This window comes from Orycteropus afer, unplaced genomic scaffold (assembly GCF_000298275.1).
Source record: "Orycteropus afer afer isolate SDZICR_OR568_19922 unplaced genomic scaffold, OryAfe1.0 scaffold00007, whole genome shotgun sequence".
NCBI lineage: Eukaryota > Metazoa > Chordata > Mammalia > Tubulidentata > Orycteropodidae > Orycteropus > Orycteropus afer.
Genome location: NW_006921594.1, coordinates 18,425,655 through 18,447,319, shown reverse-complemented (window position 1 = coordinate 18,447,319; position 21,665 = coordinate 18,425,655). Strand labels below are relative to the sequence as shown.

At 40.7% G+C, this 21,665-nt stretch overlaps 2 protein-coding genes across 2 annotated transcripts in view; one reads left to right on the top strand and one right to left on the bottom strand.

Moving 5' to 3' along the window:
* Nucleotides 1-14,168, top strand: part of LOC103200239 (gamma-secretase activating protein) — a 111,609-nt gene extending 97,441 nt beyond the window's left edge. The window contains exons 25-31 of the mRNA XM_007944677.2: nt 4,265-4,335; nt 4,803-4,897; nt 10,137-10,256; nt 12,067-12,128; nt 13,360-13,461; nt 13,617-13,716; nt 14,077-14,168. Of these exons, the coding sequence (XP_007942868.1) occupies nt 4,265-4,335; nt 4,803-4,897; nt 10,137-10,256; nt 12,067-12,128; nt 13,360-13,461; nt 13,617-13,716; nt 14,077-14,168 (642 nt within the window). The remainder of the gene's footprint in view (nt 1-4,264; nt 4,336-4,802; nt 4,898-10,136; nt 10,257-12,066; nt 12,129-13,359; nt 13,462-13,616; nt 13,717-14,076) is intronic.
* A 2,387-nt stretch (nt 14,169-16,555) lies between these two features.
* Nucleotides 16,556-21,665, bottom strand: part of CCDC146 (coiled-coil domain containing 146) — a 155,985-nt gene continuing 150,875 nt past the window's right edge. The window contains exons 17-18 of the mRNA XM_007944658.1: nt 18,083-18,331; nt 16,556-16,759 (exon numbers count right to left, since the gene is read on the bottom strand). Coding sequence (XP_007942849.1) covers nt 16,556-16,759; nt 18,083-18,331 — 453 coding nt within the window. The remainder of the gene's footprint in view (nt 16,760-18,082; nt 18,332-21,665) is intronic.

Genomic DNA, 21,665 nt, shown 5'->3' with positions numbered 1-21,665 from the left:
TTCTGTGTCTGTGTTAATTGGTTTCCCTTTTCTTTGTTGAAGAGGGTCTGTGCAATCCTTCTGCCTAGTCCGCCATCTTGCCCCGCCTCCTTTTTATACTAAACTCTTGAAGATTTGTTAAATTAATTAGAAATGACCCTGATTTAATCTTTTGGCATTTAATGTGAAAATTTCATGCCTTTATTGCAGTCATTAGTGACTGTTGTTAAGTAATCATATCATTGAATCTCTGTAGTAAGGTTTGATTCGTATAACCTTCATTGTATTAGGAGAGGTTGATATTCTCAAATACTGATATTTATGATCGGACATTGAATCTTCCTTAAATAATTCTCTTCCCAGTAGACCTGTACTGAGGAGCTCATCCCATGAATGCATTGCTGCTCTTCCCCAGTGTTGATAGGAACTCACTTTCTTTATCTTTTAACTAATAACACACAACTATTTAACATACCTACTGTTGACTTTCAATCTCACCTTCCTGAGTAGTAAGAGGGTTTCATTTCAAGCATCATTCTCCCTCCTTGTTAGTCATACAAAGGTTTGAACACTTTCATGTTTGTGTTAACAACCGCTAGAACTCATGGGACTGGCAGGGTAGAGATGTGTTCTCAGCTCAGTGTCACTGACTTTCCTGGTACAGCAGTAACTGCTGGAGACAAATCTGCCTGCCCCTGCCCCTGCCCAGTAACCAGCATGTCTCATACTTCCCGCTAAGGAAGCTGGCTGGACAGCCTTTCTAAAATGAATCCAAGGAAGTTACTACAGAACCTGCTTATATTGTTTGTGTTATCTATGTGACTCTGGCCAAAGAGAAACTGAGCAACTCTATCACTGAGGACGGATAGTGTTTTCCTGTACACCTGTGGAGACCCATTCTGATTTGGCAAGGTTCCTTAGCCTCCAGGTGCAATGCATGGATTCATGGTATATAACAGCTCTGTGGGGACTGCCCTTCTGCTGACAAATTTGTTGCAAAACTGGACTGGGTTTCTGGATAAAGCTTTAAGGCAAAGATGCCTATCAACTTTGGTTGACTATGATTATGATTTATCAACCATGTCTATTACAATCATTACGCGAATTGATTCTTACAATAACCCTATTAGGTGTCTGTTCCCTCATATTACAGATGAGGACACCAAGACTTGGAGAGGAAAGGGAGCTTGTCTAGGGTTATACACCTAGTAGGGGCTCTGGTAGCCTAGTGCCTAAGGCACTTGACTGCTAACCAGAAGGCTGGTGGTTCAAACCCACCAGCCACTCCTCGGAAGGAAGGTTGGGCAATCTACTTCCATAGTGATACTGCCTTGGAAACCCAAGGAGGAGTCACTATGAGTCGGGTCTGACTTGATGGCACATAACAACATAAACAATAATACATCTAGTAAAATGTAGAGCTTGAACTTGAAACTAGTCTTACTCCACAGCCCACACCCTTGCCATCCATTCTATTCTGTGTCTTCTTTCTTCTGACTGGCCGATTTTAGGCCTTGTTGAGTAACAGGCTTAGAGAAAACCAGGACTTAGAATGGGTTCATTCCAGTTTGGCCCTATACTAAGAATTTGCACTTCCACCTCAGATATACTGAATCAGAATCTATAGTTTAACAAGATCTTATGTATACATAAGAATCACCTGAGGAACTTATTAAACTGTAGATCCTCATTCAGTATTTCTGGGATGGAAAAGCAAATTCTCAGCTGGGGTCAACTGGAATGGCCCAGTTCAAAGCCCTGGAGAAAAACCCAGCAGCACTTGACCTTCACTGATGGACAAGGGCCTGCGGAACCAGTTAGTCAGCTGGGGTAGCTCAGTGGGGGACACTCCCCACGGACAGAGTGTGCTCTGTTAGACTCTGTGCACATGTTCACTCTTTCCATTTTGGTTGCCAGTGCCTCAGAAATGACCTCTAGAAGGCTGGTCTGTGTGCTAGCTGCAGCCTCACTGCCCACTTCCTTGAATATGCCTGTCAGAGCTGTGGAAGGACCACTGAAGGGTCACGAAAGGCGCAAGCAGAGGTTAACAACTGTCCTTACCCTGTAGCTGGGTCTCTCCCTCTTTTTTTTTTTTAATTGTGATTTGGGTGAAAGTTTACAAAGCAAATTAATTTTCTAAAGTTCATATACATTTTGTTTCATGACTGCTAAAGGGGCAAGGAGGCCACATCTTCCGACCTTCTCTAACTACTCAAGAGGAGGACAGAATCACCATCCGCAGCCCAATGCCTGCTTCTCTGAGGCCAGACATGCCGCCACCCTCCAGCCTTCTCACTAACTTTGACACCAACTATTCCTCCCATAGCACCCACCACGTCTCTGCTGGGTTTGATAATTCACTGCAGTGGCCACACAGAACTCACAGATTATAGGGTTTACTGGGGAAGCAACAGGCTACAATTCAAGTTCAGGAACACTCTCAGTTTCTCTCAGCCAGCCATCTCTCAGCCGACAATCTTTCTCAGTCTCTCTCTGTAGCACGTCTCTCTCTCAGCAGTACATGTCCCTCACATCTCTCTCTCTCAGCAGCCTATCTCTCTCACATCTCTCAGCAGCATGTCTTTCTCAGCCAGCAGTCAGAGAGTGACTCCTTCTGCCTCTAGGAGGGCTTCTTTTGAGCCTGGCAGAGTGGCCAAACTAATCAATCTCAGTGTCAGAATTCTATACACCCTAGAGAGTGAATAATAATAATAATAATAATAATAATAATGGGAGCTCTGGTAGCATAGTGCCTAAGGCACTTGACTGCTAACCAGAAGGCTGGCGGTTCAAACCCACCAGCCACTCCTCGGAAGGAAGGTTGGGCAATCCTACTTCCGTGGTGATACTGCCTCGGAAACCCAAGGAGGGGTCGCTATGAGTCGGGGCCGACTCAACAGCAAATAACAACAACAACAACAAGAGAGTGAAATTCCCAGAAAATTGCTTTGTGTTGCTCCATGTGGATGACTTTAACAAGCAGTTACTCACAGCAAAGTGGGAGTTACAAATACTATGGATAGAAAAGCCACATCATGTAATTTATACACTGCAATGACATGGACTGCAATTCTCCACAATGTAACAGCTCTCTTCCCACTTTCTCCCTGTAGTTACCTCTTCCTTGTGTCCTTCTTTCCTGTGCATTTCTGCCTCCTGAGCTATCTCCCTATGCAAATACTGCCCTTCTGTTCTCCCATTATTGTTTGTTCTAAGGAATGTATCTACCTGGTGAAAATGTTCACCCTATTTGCCTATTTGGCTGGAAACCACGGGAGTGAGTTCAATTCCAGACCTGAAGGGTAACTAGGGGCCATAGTCTTGGGGGTCTTACCAGGTTCTTTCAGACCAGTAAACCTGGCCTTTTTTTTTTTTTTTTTTTTTAATGATTTTGAATTTTACTCCACATTTTTCTCCCGGTCTATCCAGGATCTCTTGTACTGATCCCTTTCCAAGTGGTTGACAGTGGTAGCCAGGCACCATCTACTTCTTCTGGTCTCATGGTCATATAGGCTGAGGTTCACATGGTCTGCTATTCCCTTGGACTAATTGTTTCCATGCATCTTTGGTTTTCTTCATTCTTCTTTGCTCTGGATGAGGAGAGACCCATCGTCGTATCTAGATGGCCATTTGCCAGTTTTTAAGACCCCAATTGCTATTCACCAAAGTAGAATGTAGAACAATGCTTTGTGTAGTATGTTATATCAATTGAGCTTGTTGTCCCCTGTGACCACGGTCCCTAGCCCACAGGTCCAACAACTTGCTCCATCAGGTAGTTGACTGTGTCTAAGAAGTTATCATAACTTTGCCCCCTGTTAGTTCTAATTATATGGACATTCTTACAACACATACAAATACATATGTAGAAATATCATCTGCCAACCTTATAAATGGTCAGGGTATATTCCCTTTTGCCTAGACATACCTGATCATTCTGCCTGTGTACCCATCTATTTACCTGTAGATTAATGTTTGTTATCACTGATAACACAATATTGTATATGTAAAAGTGTTTGTCTTTTTTGTCTGTACCTCTTGTGGACTTCTCTGTGTCTTCCTTTTCCTTAGTGTTACTGTGTTGGTCACTCACTTTTGGTATATTGCTTTTCCCTTCACCCAAATCAATATTTGTCTCTACCTGTCTAGCAGTGTTCCCTCCTCTCTCCTCCCATTCCTGGTAACCAACAAAGAAAATTTCTTTCCATATATAAACGTTTCTTTGACTTTTTACAATAGTGAACTAATATTTTATTTGTTCTTCTGTGATTGACTTATTTCCCTCTAGCTGGATCTCATTTGCTGCATACTGGAAACCAGTTGGAGGAAACATAATCTTCATTCCTGGGTTCTACACTTGTACGCAAGTATTTCTTCCTCTCTTTATCATGTGTACGAAGAGCCAACCTAGCCCTGATTGCTACCTGTTTTAGCCAAACCTTTTTTAAACATACCAGTTCAAAGCTATTCTTACCAGCCCAGCCCCATCTATCTTAGTCATGTATACAGCCTCTCATGTTAGGACCATTATTTCACCCAGCATCCTTCACTGATATACAGTTGATGATGGCAGAGGGACACATGAGTACAGTACTGCCACTCAGGGGAACTTAAATTAACATAATTTATAATTTATGTGCCTACTGTCTGGTTAGACTCAAGGCACTGGGCTGATGGTTGTTGTCATATTTATGAGGCTTTCTACAGGGCATAGCATTTTGTGGTTGACATGAAAGCCCCCACATGGTACTTAGGGGTACTGCTTGGGACAGATGGGTGATTAACCATGAGTTCCTTGGTTGACATGCTGCTTTGTACTGTTACAGTGATAGGCATGGCAGTGCTGCTGAATTTGCTGTCTTTCACCTCATGACCAGGATTTTGGAAGCTACCGAGAGTTTGTTTTTACCTTTGCCTCCTGGTAAGCTTATCTCTTTTATAATTTGTAGTAATCGATTTTTTTTTTTTACTTCTTCACATGACTCCTAGATTTGGCACATCATGAATTTAATGATGAGAACTCCTGTGTGTGAGAAGTTGCATGTCTGGTGAGAGGCAGACTGAAATTGAGTCTCTGTGACCAGATCTCCCCTATTAAACTGTACCATACCTTGGAGCTAGCTTTAGGGAGCATAAGTTGGTTCCATGAACCTTTCTAGGGATAATTTGAACCAGTGGTGCTGATATAGGACAAGCCTAGAGCTCACTTTCTCTGATGTCTCCTGGCCTTGTTTAGCTGATTGAGATGTCTTAAAGTTAACATGCTAAAAGGAAGCAGGTCTGGCTGGGTGTCAAGAATTTATTTAATTCCTACATGCTCGGAAGAGAAAAAATTTCCCTTAGGATTCTGAAACAGGATCAGGTCAGGCCTCAGAGCAACATTGGGACATGTGTCATTTAATTATTCATTCAATCAACAAGTATTTGTTGAGGAACTATCATGTGCCATGTACTATGCTAGAAATTAGAGCAGTTACAAAGATTAACAAAAGTCTAGTTGGGAAGATGTGCATATAAATCTGTATTCATTATAAGAAATAAATAAGTTCCTGCTCTATAAACTATCTGCCTTGTGTTTATTATATATAAGTTCTGATAAGTGTCCCACTTTCTGATACCTATTACTATATAATATATATAAGTTGTTTTTATTTAATTAATTCATTCATATCCAACCATCCATCCATCATTTGTTTATTTTAAGCTAACACATCATAATCATTTTGTTCTAAGTACTTCACATAAATTAACACATTTAATTTCATAATAACTCAAAAGTTGTAGGAACTTAGACTGAACCATATTAAATTATCAACATACAACCATTTTTTGATTAATAAAAATAGCACTTTCATATGGGTCCACCTAATAATTGTTCCCATTTTATGACCTTTCTGAGCCACAGAAAGGTTAAGTAACTTGCCTAAATCACACAGCTATCAAGTGACAGAACCAGTATTCAAGTCCAGGCCATCTGATTCCAAATGATGTGCTTTGAACTACTTTTCCTGTGCTGCCTCTTGAATTTTATATTCTATTTCAATTGGTTGATGTTGAAACATGGATTATTTATGGGCCCAGAGAATTCCCACAGCACGTCTCAGCTTCTTTGCATTTGTGACGTATCTAGTGCAGTTTAGTATTCTTCCTGATTCCTCCATCTCTACACCTTATTTTATAAGGTTTGTTTGTAGGTAGAGGCACAAAAGAAGTTAATATTAACTTTGTAGGGATCTCAAAGTGACCATTCATGAGGGAAGAATGGCTTTAGGTTGTCCCAATGAAATATGAATTATGAGGTGCCCTCTAGAAAATGTGAAGGGATTTCATGAAACTGTCTATGATTTTCTGGCTTTAATTCTAGATGTCATTAACACAAAAACTTAATAGAAGAATGAATGGATAATTTCAGATTTGCCTACCATGGATGTTTAAGGCCCTGTTATTAGTAAATGAAACTTACTAGAGACAATACTATGCCTGGAAGATCATCAAAATCCACTTTCTGTAGAACTTTCATTTCTTCACAGGGCTAAGGAGGGACAACATAGCAAAATGTTACACATAGTGATTGAGAATTACTGTTACAGTAAATGTAATGGCTTGTGATATGGCCTTCTTCTCCTTGTGTCTCTGTGTTCTCTCCTCTTAGAAAGAAACCATTTGCTGCATTTAGGACCCATTCTAAGTCCGGGGTGATTTTATCTTGAGATTCTTAACTAATTACATTTGCAAAGACTCTCCTTCCCAATAAGGTCACATTCTGAGGTTCCAGGTAGATACGAATTTTAGGGAACATGCTTTAACCCATTGTGCTCATGTGACCTGGAAATAAAGGTGAGGATGATATGAGTGATACTGGGTCTTTTGTATGCCTGTGTGTATAATACAGGGTATTTGTATGTGTAGATGTGTAAGTGTACTTGTTTTCTAGGACTACTAGACTACTACTCAAACTACTGAACTGTTTGAGTTCCAAGTGCCAGAATTTGTAACCTGAATTGGTTAAAGAAAACAATAGGAATGAGACCACAAAAAGGAAGTCATGACTTCGAGCTAGAGCCTCTGCTATTTAAAAAGGACCTGTGTTCCCCATGCTGGCTAGAGAAGGCTAGAAATGCTGGAAGATGAGAACTGCAGTTGAATGGAAAAGTGTTCTCATTCAGAACTGATGCCCACTTTTAGTCAATTTGCTCTGGTGCTTAGAGCTGACAAGCAGAGAGGAGGCCAAGAATGGGCTGCTGCATTTTGGACTGTTCCTTAGAGATAGAGTGGAGAGGCGAGGTAATCCAGGAGTCCTTAGGACATAGGCACAGGGCTGGGAAAGGAATTTTGAATCCAGGAAATCTACAAAGCTCATTGCTGTTGAGTCAATTCTGACTCATAGTGACCCTACAGAACAGAGCAGAACTGCCCGCTAGTGTTTCCAAGGCTGCAATCTCTGTGGAAGCACACTGCCACATCTTTCTCCCCTGGAGTGGCTAGTGGGCTTGAACTGCTGACCTCTCTGTTAGCAGCCAACTGCTTAACCACCACAGCAGCAGGGGTCCTTAGGAAATCTATAGGACCAATAATCTATTATAAACTTTTCTTCAGAAATAATTTCATAACTTTTTCTAATCTTGGGACAAATTTCAAAAAATCCATTTGGAAACTTTATACTGCTGGTTAGCTAATAAAATCCCTGTTTTTTGGATTCAGGGAAACTAGTGGACTCATCTCATTTGCAGCCCATTAACAAGTGCTTTCAGGCAGAGTTTGCACTTTATCTGACCCTTGGTGTTGCCAGGACTTAGGACTGCCCCACTGCTTGTGATTCGTCGGCGGAGAGAGAAAAATTCCGTGCTTTTTCTAGTCCAAGCCCGTGCTCTTTGGGCATCATTCCTCTGTCATGTAAGCTCATAACGTTAGGCTATTATTCTTCTCCACAATTTTCCATCCACATCTAATCAGTTGCCAATGCACATGGCCATTTTCTCTGATCCCTTCCCTCCTCTTTCACTGTCAGTGTTCTTATCATTACTGGCCTGGGTTTAAACGACAACTGGCCAATAGGTCTATGTACTGCTTGTAGCCAGCAGTTACCCAGTCTGTTCTTTGCTTGTTGCCATATTAACACTCCAAAAGTAAAACTCAAACTATTTCTCTCTGTCCTGCTCTAAAACCTTCAGTGCCTCCCCAAAGTCTTCTAGTCTAAGTTATAATTCCTTGCTGTCATTCTGCATTCTCTTAAAATAAGTCTATGATCTCAGCCCCTGTCACATGTTCTAACAGTGCCAATATTTATCCTTTGGAGCTCCCCACAAGTGTTGTCTTTTCCAAGAGGACTTTTCTGATTGCTTCCTAGTCTGATATCTTCTCCAGCATATGTTAATTTTATCCTTTGTTACTAAGAATGTACTTTGAGCTTTAGGATTTGATATAAGATGTTTGAGAGAGTATCTACCTCTCTATTGAATTCTTGTAAATTTCCTGTCAGGCCATATTATTTTCATCATTTCTTTTCTATACTTTAGTCCAAGTAGACTCTAAAAGTAGTTCTAGTGGTATTGTGCCTAAGGCATTTGACTACTAACCAGAAGGTTGGCAGTTCAAACCCATCAGGCATTCCACGGAAGAAAGATGGGGCAATCTACTTCTCTAAAGATTTACTGCCTTGGAAAACCAATGGGGGTTGCTATGAGTTGGAATCAACTCAATGTCAGTGAGTTTTGGGTTTTGTTTTTTTTAAAATTATGATTTAGGTGAAAGTTTACAGAGCAAATTCACTTTCCATATAGCAATTTATACACATGTTGTGTTATGACATGGACTACAATTTACCCCAATGCAACAGTTCCCCTTCCACTTCCTCCCAATAGTTACCTCCTCTTCCCTGTGTCCATCCCTCTTTGCACTCCTGCCCCCTGAACTGTCTCCCTGTGCATACACAGCCCTTCTTTCTCCCATGATTGTTCTCTCCAAGGAGTGTATCTACCTCAGGTAAATGTTCAACTCATATGCCTGTCTTTTATTTGGCTGGAAGCCACAGGTGTGGTTTCAGTTCCAGACCTGAAGGGCAGCTAGGGACCATAATCTCAGTGGTTCCACCAGCTCTATCAGACCAGCAAACCTGGTCCCTTTTTTTAATTTTTTTTTTTCCCCAAATGATTTTGAGTTTTGTTCCACATTGTTCTCCCTCTCTATCCAGGGTCTCCTACATAGATCCCCTCCAAGTGGTTGACAGTGGTAGCTGGGCATTTGGGTTTTTTTTTTTTTTTTTTTTTTTTGACATTCTGAAAACCTTTCTCTAGACCACACTCAGAAATCAGACATATAAAGAACATTCACAACATGGGTCTTCATAGGTTGGGCCAGGGTATAGAAGTTGAAAAATATTTCTTTTTAGTTTCTTAGTCATTTTATAAACTACTCCCATCTGGTCCAGTTTTTTCCCCTTCAGTAAAGTGGTCCCCATTTTCCCTTTAAGCCTGGGCAAATGGAGTCTGAAGCTCTTCAGTTAATTGTTCTTTTTTTGCCATCTTGGCGTAGAATTGCAAACATTTATACTGTGGGACCAATTTTCATTGTGAAAACCTTGCTCTCTTTCTAGCTAGGGTGGGACACAGGTGAAGGGAATACATACTTACTGGAAACTCACTATATACCCAGCACTATACTTGGTCTTCCATCACTTGTCAGTTTGCTGTACTGTGGTGGCTTGCATGTTGCTGTGAGGCTGGAGGCTATGCCGCCAGTGTTTCAAATACCGGCAGGGTCACTCATGGTGGACAGGTTTCAGAGGAGCTTCCAGACTAAGACAGACTCAGAAGAAGGAAGGGGCCATCCACTTCTCAAAGAATTGGCCAGTGAAAACCTTATGAACAGCAGTGAAACACTGATATATTACTGGGAAAAGAGTGGGCAGTGTTTCATTCTGTTGCACATAGGGTTGCTGTGAGTCAGAGCTGACTTGACAGCATCTAACAACAACAACAACAATGTACTTGGTCTTGATAATACAAAGGTAGAAACTTGGACTTCATCCTCAAGGAACATTTAGTTGGCTTTAAGTGTCAATTACTGAACTAAGTGCTTTATTTACATCAATGAATTCATTCACTCCAGAAGGCTGGAGATGCAGACTGACCATGTTGGCCCTCTTGGCCCTCTTATCCTAGGTTTTCACACTCTGCACCTAGTCCTGGGTGTCCACTGTCTCCCTTTGCATAACCTGCTGCATTACATCGATAATGGAGTGTTGCTTCTCACAGAAACAGCTGTCACAAAGCTCATGAAAGGTAAGAGGCTTTAAGTTGGTCAGAGTGCCAGTTCCAGTCTGAGCATCACCAGGGCCAGCTTCATGTGTATATGACTGTGTTGCTGCACTCAGAAAGACCCTGAGCTTGGTTAAATACTCTGTGCTGCCATCTTGAAATTCTTAATTTCAGAGTAAGGGGCCCCTCATTTTTATTTTGCACTGAGCCATGCCTATTATGTTGCCAGTCTTGCTAAGTACAGTCATTTCCTGTAAACATCCTCTTTCCTAAGTGGACCAATTTAAAGTGCCTTGGACCTCCAAGATGCCCCAAAGGGCAGCTTAATCCACATAAAGCTATTAGTTTCCTTTTTTGAACATGAGGGCTGTTCTGGTTACCTAGTGCTACTCTGACAGGAATATACCACAAATGGATGGCTTGAACAAACAGGAGTTCATTCTCTTACAGTTCAGGAGGCTAGAAGTCCAAGTTCAAAATGCCAGGCTTTAAGGGGCTGTGTGAAAGCCCCTCAACCTTGGGCTTCAGCTTTGCCTCTTGCTCCCGGCCCACTGAAGCTAGAGGCATCTCTTCACTCAAGCAGCTACTGGCTGCTGAGCCTTACAAGCCCACAGTAGACAAAATGGCACAGTCCTGATGTTTCCAAACCACATGACAGGCCATTAATTCAAGTCCATTGAAAGTCCCAAGGTTGGGAGAGCATGGCAGGCTGTTGAACAATGGCATGGCTACATGCAGGGTTCAAGTGTGCCATAAGCTAGAGAGCATTCCCAAAGCTGTTTCTTATATATGAGAAGCAGACCACATAGCCAAAGCAGCTACTCAGCTGCTCTAATAGATTCCGCCATGGAGTTAATTACCAATCACACCCTGGGGAATAATCACATTCAGCTGCCCAGCCACTCAACCAGGCCCAGCCAAGTTGACACACAAATATAACCACCACAAGGGCACTTGAGGCTAGGGGACTGTAGGCTTGTTCCTCAGGAAAGTGTCAGTGAGATGGCTTATTTTCAACTGATTAATTCTATTATTTCAAAGGCAAGAAAAATTGAGAGATGCAGTGTTTATATGAATTTGAACTTTAAATAAGGGCTGTATGTAATTGGGAGCGCTGGGCATAGTGCCTAAGGCATTTGACTGCTAACCAGAAGGCTTGTGGTTCAGACCCACCAGCCACTCCTCAAAAGGAAGGTTGGGCAATCTACTTCCATAGTGATATGGCCTTGGAAACCCAAGGAGGGGTCACTATTAGTCGGGTCCAACTCAATCACAATGAGTTTTTTTTTTTTTTTTTTGTAGTGTAATTACTCTCACTTAAATTATTCATTTGTGGTATTTTATAGATGAGTTTTGTTTATAGCAGTAAAGCATTACCATTCCTTAAAATGCCTTTTGTTTTAAGTTATCCAATACAATTGCTTTGTGACTGGGACCATGTTACATAAGAATGTTCATTAAAAATCCCTGTTCATTCAGAGAAATAAAAACAAAAATTTCCAACATATTGTTATATTTTAGCTTGAGAATACAAGGTTGGTATATGTAGCATCAGTATGAACCACTGAAGTATTATTAACTTGCTAAGGGAGCTCTGGTGTCGTAGTGCCTGAGCCATCTGACTGCTAACCAGAAGGCTGGTGGTTCAAACCCACCAGCCACTCCTTGCAAGGAAGACTGGGCAATCTACCTCCGTAGAGATACCGCCTCAGAAATCCAAGGAGGAGTCTCTATGAGTCGGAATCTACTCAATGGCAATGAGGTTTGTTTGTTTGTTTTTTAAGGTATTAAAAAGGAAATTTGTTTTGATTGCCAATCTCTGACTTTCTGTTAGATCTGGACAATACAGAGAAGAATGAGAAACTAAAATTTAGCATCATTGTGCGGCTTCCTCCGGTAATCCTGAATTCTACTTTATTGTTTCCCTAAGCCTTGAGATGGGCCTCTTTTAATTACTTATTGTAAGAAGAGCATGTACTTCCTTTGAGCTAAAGTCAATTGAATTATTTCACTTTTCAGTCCTTACCAAGAAAGCCCACCCATCTCCACCCGTCTGCTGCTCCCCCCTGGGCCTGCAAAATGCTCTGCTCCATTGGCTTTGTATTGCCTCGACACAGCCACCTGGGGTATTTGGAAGTTTTCTCCTCTTAGGAAACCGTACTAATATTTACAGCTGTACGTGTGAGGGGAAACGTGCTTTTGGCATTTAAACTGATAAGAAATTTAAATACAGGTAAGGTCAGAAGGTTCAGGAACTGTATTTCCTCCTATGGTGGTTTCTACCAGAGCAGGAAAACATTCCCAGGTGGAAGAAAGAATGAGAGAAATGAAAGAAAGTGTTACAAAGGCACTCCTTATTTTTATGGAGGAATCTTAGCTCTCTTAGTCAGAAATACTATGAAAATATGAAATTCCAGGGCAAGGTCTACAGAACCTCTGAGTCCGTGAACTTCCTGACCCTAAGAGCCTTGACCAGCTTCACTGTTTACATACCTTGAGCCCTTGTCCTTCTGGCAAGATCCTTCCCAAAAAAAAAGTCCTCCCACGAGGAGATGTCTGTTGCCTTTCTGAATCTAATGGGCTTGCTTTGTACCAGCCCCTCCCATCGGTGGTTTACTGAAGCAAGGCAAGAATAGAAAACAAAGCATATTTTCTGGCTAGATCTCTCTGGGGAATTGCTTTAAACACTTGATTTTGTCTCCAGATTTGATCTTTTGTCTTGTAGTCTAAGAGAATTAAAGTTTTCTGGGCAAGGTGCTGGCAGAGAAGTTGAAAAAATATGCCTACAACCTTTTTCCTGTTAAAACATCAATTAGGGCTGGCATGCAAATCCCCACTCTTGAAGAGTAGCAGAGAAATTCCATTTCAGAGAAGAATTTGGCATCATCGTGTATAAACTGACTTCCTCAGGGTAGCATTTGAGGGAGTATTTATTCACAATTCAGAAGAATATCTCATAGAAACATGGCCTTTCTCCAAAAGTCTATGAACCCTAAAGTGCCTGTCTTTTATGCTAAGTAGATACTTTGGAATAATATTTTTAAAATTATGAGTAGAAATAAAATAAATGCATTTAATGTAGTATGTTATATGTTCTCCTTTGTGTATTTTTCAATTTGCATCATAGCTTATTGGTCAGAAGATCAGTCGTCTTTGGGATCATCCTATGAGTTCCAGTATTATTTCACGGAACCATGTGAAACAATTGCTTCAGAACTATAAGAAACAGGTGAGTGTGTGTGGAAACACACCCACACTACATGTGTTTTGGATCCTATTTGCAAATTGCACATATCCAGATGAATAGCAATTGTAGTGATCACCTTATTTAAGTGTGTGCTTGTTTGGGAAAATCAACTGATGCCAGAGTGGTTTCCCTTTTAGCCTCGGAATTCCATGGTTGACAAGTCATCATTCAGTGTAGAATTTCTGCCTCTGAACTACTTCATTAACATACTGACAGATATAGAGTCCTCCAATCAAGGTAACTGGGTCCTCAGGGTTTCCCTGCTTTTCTTGACACATCAGTCATTCCCCATGCATATCTGTGTACTTTTTCTTTCCAAAAAACTGACTGTACTCGTTACTTAAAAGTAGGCCCTTATTGCAATTGGCTTGAATTAACAATACACAGTTTACTACCTAGAGTAAATTACTAAAAGTATAATCACCAGACTGAAGTTTGGTTGATGTGAACGCCCTTTCTTGGTGCTGAGGTTTAATGTTTGTTATTATACAACAATAACAACATTATTATTTTATAATATAAGCAACGTAGATTGTCGGCTGCAGTTGAGGGCACAAAGATCTGTGTTCCATGCTAACTCTTTTCCTTTTTTTTCAGCTCTCTATGCTTTTGAAGGACATGACAATGTGGATGCAAAATTTGTAGGGGAAGCAGCCCTGAAACACACCACAATGCTTTTAGGCTTATGAAAGAGCAACTGCAAATAAATCACCTTCCAGTATTTTAATCTAATTTTCGCAATATTTTAAATTGTTGAACAAAATCAGAATGTATTCTTGAGTCATCTGAACTGCAACTTGATACTTGTTTAGATAGAGCCTAACTATTGTCCCTCATCCCAATTTTAAACATCAGGTAAGCAGTCAAGTATAAAGAAATGATTAACAGTCCAAAAAGGCATAAAATGGCATAAATGATACTTTTCTGAGCATTATTTTTGTAGTGGCTTAATAGACCCCAAACTAGTTCCTTTGCACTCTGGGGGAAAAAAAAAAGTAATGCTTTAAAAATGTAGAGAACGGTCCTTAGAAAAATGAAAACTAGAAATATCTTTGTAAATAACATATAATAAATAGAAAAAAATAAATGCTACATAAAAACTCTTATTTGGATAGAAGAGACTTAAAAAATGGAATTTGGAGTAAATGAAATCTCTTATCTCCAGTATAGAATAATTTGTAACATATAGTAGTTTGTACATACAATATTTAGAGTATAATTTGCCCTTGTGATGGTTCAGATGGAACTGTATTTAATTTTTTTAAGTTTTTGAAAATATTTATGCAAGTTTGATTTAGTAATATCTTGTCATTAAAAACAACACTGAAAGTTTTGGGTTGATTCTTCCTTTTCTTGAATACAGCCCTTTTATTCCAGCCAGGAATCGAGAGGAATCATGAACATAAGCCCCATGACATCTAATTTTCTTTTTGTTTTCTCTCTTGTACGGTGACTTCATTCTGACCTACAAATACAGTTGCTGCCTGGGGTCAGCACATAATCCCTTGCTTTTCTCTTGCCACATGTTTCCTTTGGTGAACTTGTGAAATTTTAATGATTATAAATATTAACTGGTATAATAATTTGACTTCTCCAAAATCATCATGTTCTAGAAGGTATCCTCTCCTACAGAATTAACCTTTTTGATAAAATACCTCATAGTTACTGAAGCTCAAAATCTTAGAGCACATCAGCAAGGCAATGATGATTCTTTCCCTTGATACTTTTCAAAATATTCCTTACTCACAAGGAGGTCCTTGTTGCAATTGGCTTTAATTAGCAATACACGGTTTACTAACAGTACTAGTAGATTCAAGCCAATTCAGACTCATGGGAACCCTATAAGTGGCAGAGTAGAACTGTGTGGCATGGGGTTTTCAGTGGCTAATTTTTTGGAAACTGATCACCAAGTCTTTCCTTTGGTGTGCCTTTAAGTGGACTTGAACCTGTAACCTTTCCATTGGCAACTGAGTAGGTTAATCATTTACACCATGATATTCCCAAGTAATTGCTTTACAATGACTTCACAAAGCAATCACATTCAGGACTCATAGACTGAGAATGAGATTCAATTTCCCTTCAATCTGGCAGGATGAGAACTCAGAGCAGATCTGGTTTGATTTAGCCAAATAAAAGATTATGGTGTTTTTCAGTCCCAGAGTTGTATAATAAAATTCATCACTGCTACCAATATGAAATAAAGATAGCTTCAGAATATTAGTGAATGTCAAATCACAGGCTTCAAATCCACTTGTCTGTTTTCATACATGAGAAAATATAAAAACAGAATTAGGAAAATAAACGTACATGAAATACAACAAAAATAGACCAATGAAATAAGTGGAACTAGCCTCATCTTCAACTCTTACACATGCCAAGTTATAAATACTTCTACTGAGATTTTGAAAAATCTGGTATCAATTCTCATGAGTTTATTTGTGATCTGGACTTGTCAGGGAGATAAATTAGGGCTTAATTATCTTTGTAGCAAAAGGATTCCTTTGAAGAAGAATCACATAACATTACTATAAAAATGACAAGCTTCACTACTGCTTTTTATATGATTTAGACTTATCAGCATTATCTCCATGCAACTTCTTATTTCACAAAGTGAGCTAAGCTTCTGCAGCACTTGGGATATTTTTCTTTTCAAACAATCACTCTCTTTTTTTACTTTATACTGAATATGATAGACAATTTATTATTATTATTTAAAAATAAAGACCACTCTGCCAATTTCTGTACCTCACTGAAAATTATTTATTTTCACTACATTTTTATAGCACCTTGCCTACTATATAGTTCTGAAAAGTACTACATAGAGCGAAAAAGAAAGAAGCAATTCAAATATATACTTTGACATAACTGTAGGACAATTCTATATCCTACTCAACATCAATGCAAAATAAAGTAGTTGGTGGGTGTAATGGAAGCCATGTTGTGCTCCGTTCTTGATGAACTGTGTGTATCTTATTTGTCTGTAATTCAGGATTATCATGCTCACATCTTCCAGTTGTGGGTGTGAGGAAGCCTGGTCTAAGGGCTCTCCTTGGGAAACTTGGGTTGGGGCATGTAATCAGATTTCAATTGGCTTTATAACAGGCTTCCTAATGTGCCTCATGTTGGCCCCAGGTTCACTGGGTTTAAAAGGAGCCAAGGCACCATATGGCTTTGGCAAAGGCAGAGTAGCATCTGCTTCTGGGATGTAGGCAGTGGGACGCTGCTCCGCAGTTGTGTAAACACCACTGGGCAGCTGGCGACTGTCTGTTTCCAAGAACTCCTGCAAAGAATGAATTTTCCTTTTCAGTTTTCTGAAAACTTTGGTGAAGTCACTTCATTCTTGGGGCCCATAAACAACCCAGCTGGGCCTGGTCAACCTCAAGCTGATACCCTCAGAATGGAAGTGAGGATGGGAGGACACGTACATGCACATATACTCATGTTGCACCTTACTGGAATGGGCTGTTGCTTAAGCACCATACTGTGCCTGGGGCTTAAGGTTTTTCGAAAATTGCTTGGTGGGTGCTATATTGACTATATTCCATTCTTAGTATCTTTCATCTAACACTAATATTTCTATGAACTATTTCCATGTTTTAGAAAAAGGAGGACAATGTATTTGCTAAGTCATTTGTGAGCAAATGTTATAAAGGAAAAGGTAAGGAACAAAATGAAACCAGAGAAGAGAAGTGGTCAGCAGCTTTCTTTGAACCTCAAGGTTCTTAAGGTTATGACCGTGCTGCTGGGAAAGAGTAATCCTTATGATACTAAAAAGAACTCTAGAGAATGGAGCCAGGGGAATGACAGCCAGGATGCCATAGGTAAAATATGAATGCTCTGAAAAGCGTAGACCAGGCAATGGGAGAACTGCAAACCAGACCCTATTGTCAGGGATTCTAAGGGTGCGTCTGAAATGCATTATGTTCTTGGGCTAGGAAGTAAAAAGTTGTCCCTTTGGGGACTTCTACTTGACAGTCTAAGGGTGAGTTGTATAGGACAGGATGTGGTCTCCTTGGAAAGAGATGCCCAGTTTTATTCTAGGCATATTAAAAGGTCATGGAGCTAGGCAGAAGAAGGGGAACCCATCTTGAGAGTAGAGTCAATAGATAGACCTAAATTAGGGTAGTGGCAAGAGAAAAAAGGCATGGCATTGAGGTCTATGGTAGAGCCCAAGTGCAGTATCTGCAGGAGGTAGAAACCATAATATGACTGGAGGTCTCATAATATGCTGTGGAGGCCACAGCAGATGGATGTGGCAGAATCAGGTGTGGTCCAGGCAGGGGTGCAAGGACAGAGATTAGAGACTCATAAGCTTTGTCATGCCAGTGGGAGGCCATGGTTATGCCACATTAGCCCGGGTTGTAGGCCTGTGGGATGAGACTTGGTGCTGGACAACCATTCTCCAGGGAATACTGCAGCACTTTAAACTACTGTACTTTAATTTATCTCCATAATATCTTCAAAAACACAAACTTCCTTCCAATGACTGCGGGGACTATGTGTGGTTGAATGGAAAATTTTCATATATTTTTGGATGACTGACACTCTGAAAACAACCTTTCCTGGCACAGCTGATGAATGAAACATAGGAGCCAAAACTTACCCGAGACTTCTCAGCGATGGCCAACGCATACATTTCTTCATCTCGAAGTACCTTTAACCATTCTCTCTCAATCTCTCTATTGAGTGGCAGACCCTTTTCCATCCTGGAATTGCAAGAATAGACGAAGTCTTCCTTCTCCCTGAGTTCTTTTTGGAGTTCAATGGCCAGAGCTTGTTTCATGGATAGCTCGGCAACAAGAGCCATCAGTTTTTCAGTAGCATCTTTGATCTTCTTCTGATAGCCATTCATCTAGAATTAAGGGGCCCAAGGCTTAGTCTACACACCCATTCCACGAAGATGGCAAGCTGCTGGCTGTCTATAATGGTGGCAGGCATTCTTGCCTGAAGGAAGGAGGGGCTAAGTGGGAATTCATAGAAAATAACTGAAAGACACTTCAGAGATTGAGCCCAACATACTGGTTTTGTAAATAAAGACAAAGAAAGAAAGAGACCTATTTATCTAGTTACTGCATTTCAAAGTGGATTAGCATTGAAGAAAATAGTTTAGGGTCTTTATTTATAAGATGTGAGTAGGAGAGTGGAAAGAATGTTCTTGATGGCTAAGTTTTGGCCTAATTTTGCCATCTTATTAATTTGTCACATATCCGGGGGGGAAAGCTGGTTGAAAAACTATATTCAAACATTACTCTTTGCTTATATAAGAAAATCAGCAGAAAACCTTCATCAGAAATAATTTTTTAATGGAAACTATGACCTCAATGTGTTAGAATCATAATTCCTGGGATGCATCATTATTAGGTCATGAAAAATCATTAGCTAAGCTGGAGGAAATTGGCCAGTAATTTGGAATGAGATGTTCCTGGTGTTGTTTTTGCTTTGATATTTAATATTGACTTGGCATCATGGAAGAAACAGAAGAAGGGATACACTGTCCATGTCATATAAAAATCACATAGTCTGGTGCGGGGAGACAGACAATAGCTAATGGCAACAAAGGTGAATATTGTTACATACACAATCCTGCAATACCAGTAATAACAATAATCTATGAATGGATCCATAGATAGACACAAGCTGAACAGGAGTGGAAAAGCAAATGGGACCACACCCACAAATATATATAGGTTTGACAGAGGATATCTCTCCTATGTATTTATGTGTGCTAGAAATATATCCACAAATGTAGAGCATATGTGGGGAAAAGTATGAAAACCTTTTAATAATAACAAAACATGTTGAGGGGGTGAGTCACTGGGCGTAGGGGCTCAGGACAATAGTCTTGGAGGACTCTAAGGTCAACTGGCATAACATAGTCCACAAAAGCAATATTCTACATCCTACAGGAGCTCTGGTAGCATGGTGCCCAAGGCACTTGACTGCTAACCAGAAGGCTGGTAGTTCAAACCCACCAGCCACTCCTCGGAAGGAAGGCTGGGCAATCTACTTCCATATTGATACTGCCTGGGAAACCCAAGGAGGGGTCGCCATGAGTCAGGTCCAACTCCATGGCACATAACAACAACAACAACTCTGATGAATAGCAACTGGGGTCTTAAAAGTTTGTGAGCTGCCATCTAAGATGCAACTATTGGCCTCTCCCTGTCTGGAGCAAAGAAGAGTGAAGAAAATCAAAGACAGAAGGAAATAATTAATCCAAAGGACTAATGGTGTTCTGGTTCCCTAGTGCTGCTCTGACAGGAATATACCACAAATGGGATGGCCTTAACGAACAGGAGTTTATTCTTACAATTTGGAGGCTTTAGGTCCAAGTTCAAAGTGCCAGGCTCTAGGGGTTGGGTGAAAGCCCCTCAGCCTTGGGCTTCAGCTCTGCCTTCAGCTCCTGGCCCACTGAAGCTAGAGGCGTTTCTTCACTCAGACAGCTGCTGGCTGCTGAGAAGTTGACAAATAAAATGGCACAGTCCTGATATTACCAAACCACAGCAGGCAATTAATTTAAGTCCATTGTAAGTCCTAAGGTTGGCAGAGCATGGCAGGCCGCTGAACAATGACATGGCTACATTCAGGGTCCAAGCATGCCATAGGCTAGAGACCATTCCCCAAGGCTTCTGCTTATATACAGGAAGCAGACCACATTCCCTAAGGCAGATACTTAGCTGCTTGTGGTAGAGCCCACCATGGAGTTGATTGCCAGTCTCATCATGGAGAATAACTACCACCAGTTGCCCAGCCACTCAACCAGGCCCAGCCTAGTTGACACACAAACATAACCACCACAAATGGTTCCTCTGAACCCCAGACTCCACGACCTTAACACCAGAAGAACTACAGGGTGCCTGACTGCCACTGCTGACCTCTGAAAGGGATCACAATAGGCATCCAGGATAGAGTGGAAGAACAGTGAGGAAAAAAACTCAAAATCATAAGAAAAAGACCAGGCTTGGACACCCTTCAAACTGGGAATTAAACTGGACCCTCATGGCTCAATTTTTAGCCAAAGGATAGATAGGCCAATAAGGTGAATGATAATACTAGGAAGGTGTGCACTCATTAGAATAATCAACCATCTGAGCTCAAAAGGGCAGCATTTGCCCAGGGATAAAGCTCAGAAGGCAGGAAGGAATAGGAAAGAAGGGAAATGGGAAACTAATGGAGCAGGTGGTAAGAGTGCTGTTACAATAGGGGGATTGCTATGAATGTCACAAAGCAAAATGTGTATGAACTCTTGAGTGAAAAATCAGTTTGCTCTGTAAACTCTCACCAAAACCACACAGAAAATTGAAGTCATGGAAAAAAGAAAAAGTATGCTAATATTCTCACATCCCAGACTGTAGGCTCTTAAGGATGACAACTGTTTCTCATTCTTCTTTCTTTTGCCAGTATCTAGTATGTACTGGCCCCACTTGGTTTGGGGCAAGCTTAAAGGACGGGTAGCCTAGAAGGTGGCCCCGTGTGATTTGGGGTAGTTTAAGAGTGGCCAGGAAGTGAGCAGAGTGGTTAGGAACAACTAAAGGAGATGAAGTTGTCTGTCAATTTGTCATCCTTAGGTGGCTCACATGTTGCTCTGAGGCTGGAGGTTATGCCACTAGTGTTGCAAATACCAGTAGGGTTACCCATGGTGGACACATTTCAGGAGAGCTTCCAGAGTAAGACAGACTCAGAAGAATGAAGAGGCCATCCACATTGCAAACAGTTGGCCAGTGAAAACATTTTTAATAGCAGTGAAACACTGTCTGATATATTATTGGAAAACTTTATGAATAGTCCTGAAACATTATCCAGTATAGTGCTGGAAGATGAGCCCATCAAGTCGGAAGGCACTCAAAATATGACTGGGGAAAAGCTGACTCCTCAGAGTAGAACCGACCTTAATGATTTGGATAGAGTAAAGTTTTGGGGACCTCCATTTGCTGATGTGGCACAACTCAAAATGAGAAAAAATGACTCAAAATGAGAAGAATGAGACAAAAATGAAACAAAATGAGAAGAATGCAAACATCCATTAATAATTGAAACATGGACTGTATGAAGCATGAATCTAGGAAAATTGGAAGTTGTAAAAAATGAAATGGAACACATAAAGATCAATATCTAGGCTTTACTGAGCTGAAATGGACTGGTTTTGGCCATTTTGAATCAGACAACCATATGATCTACTATGCTGG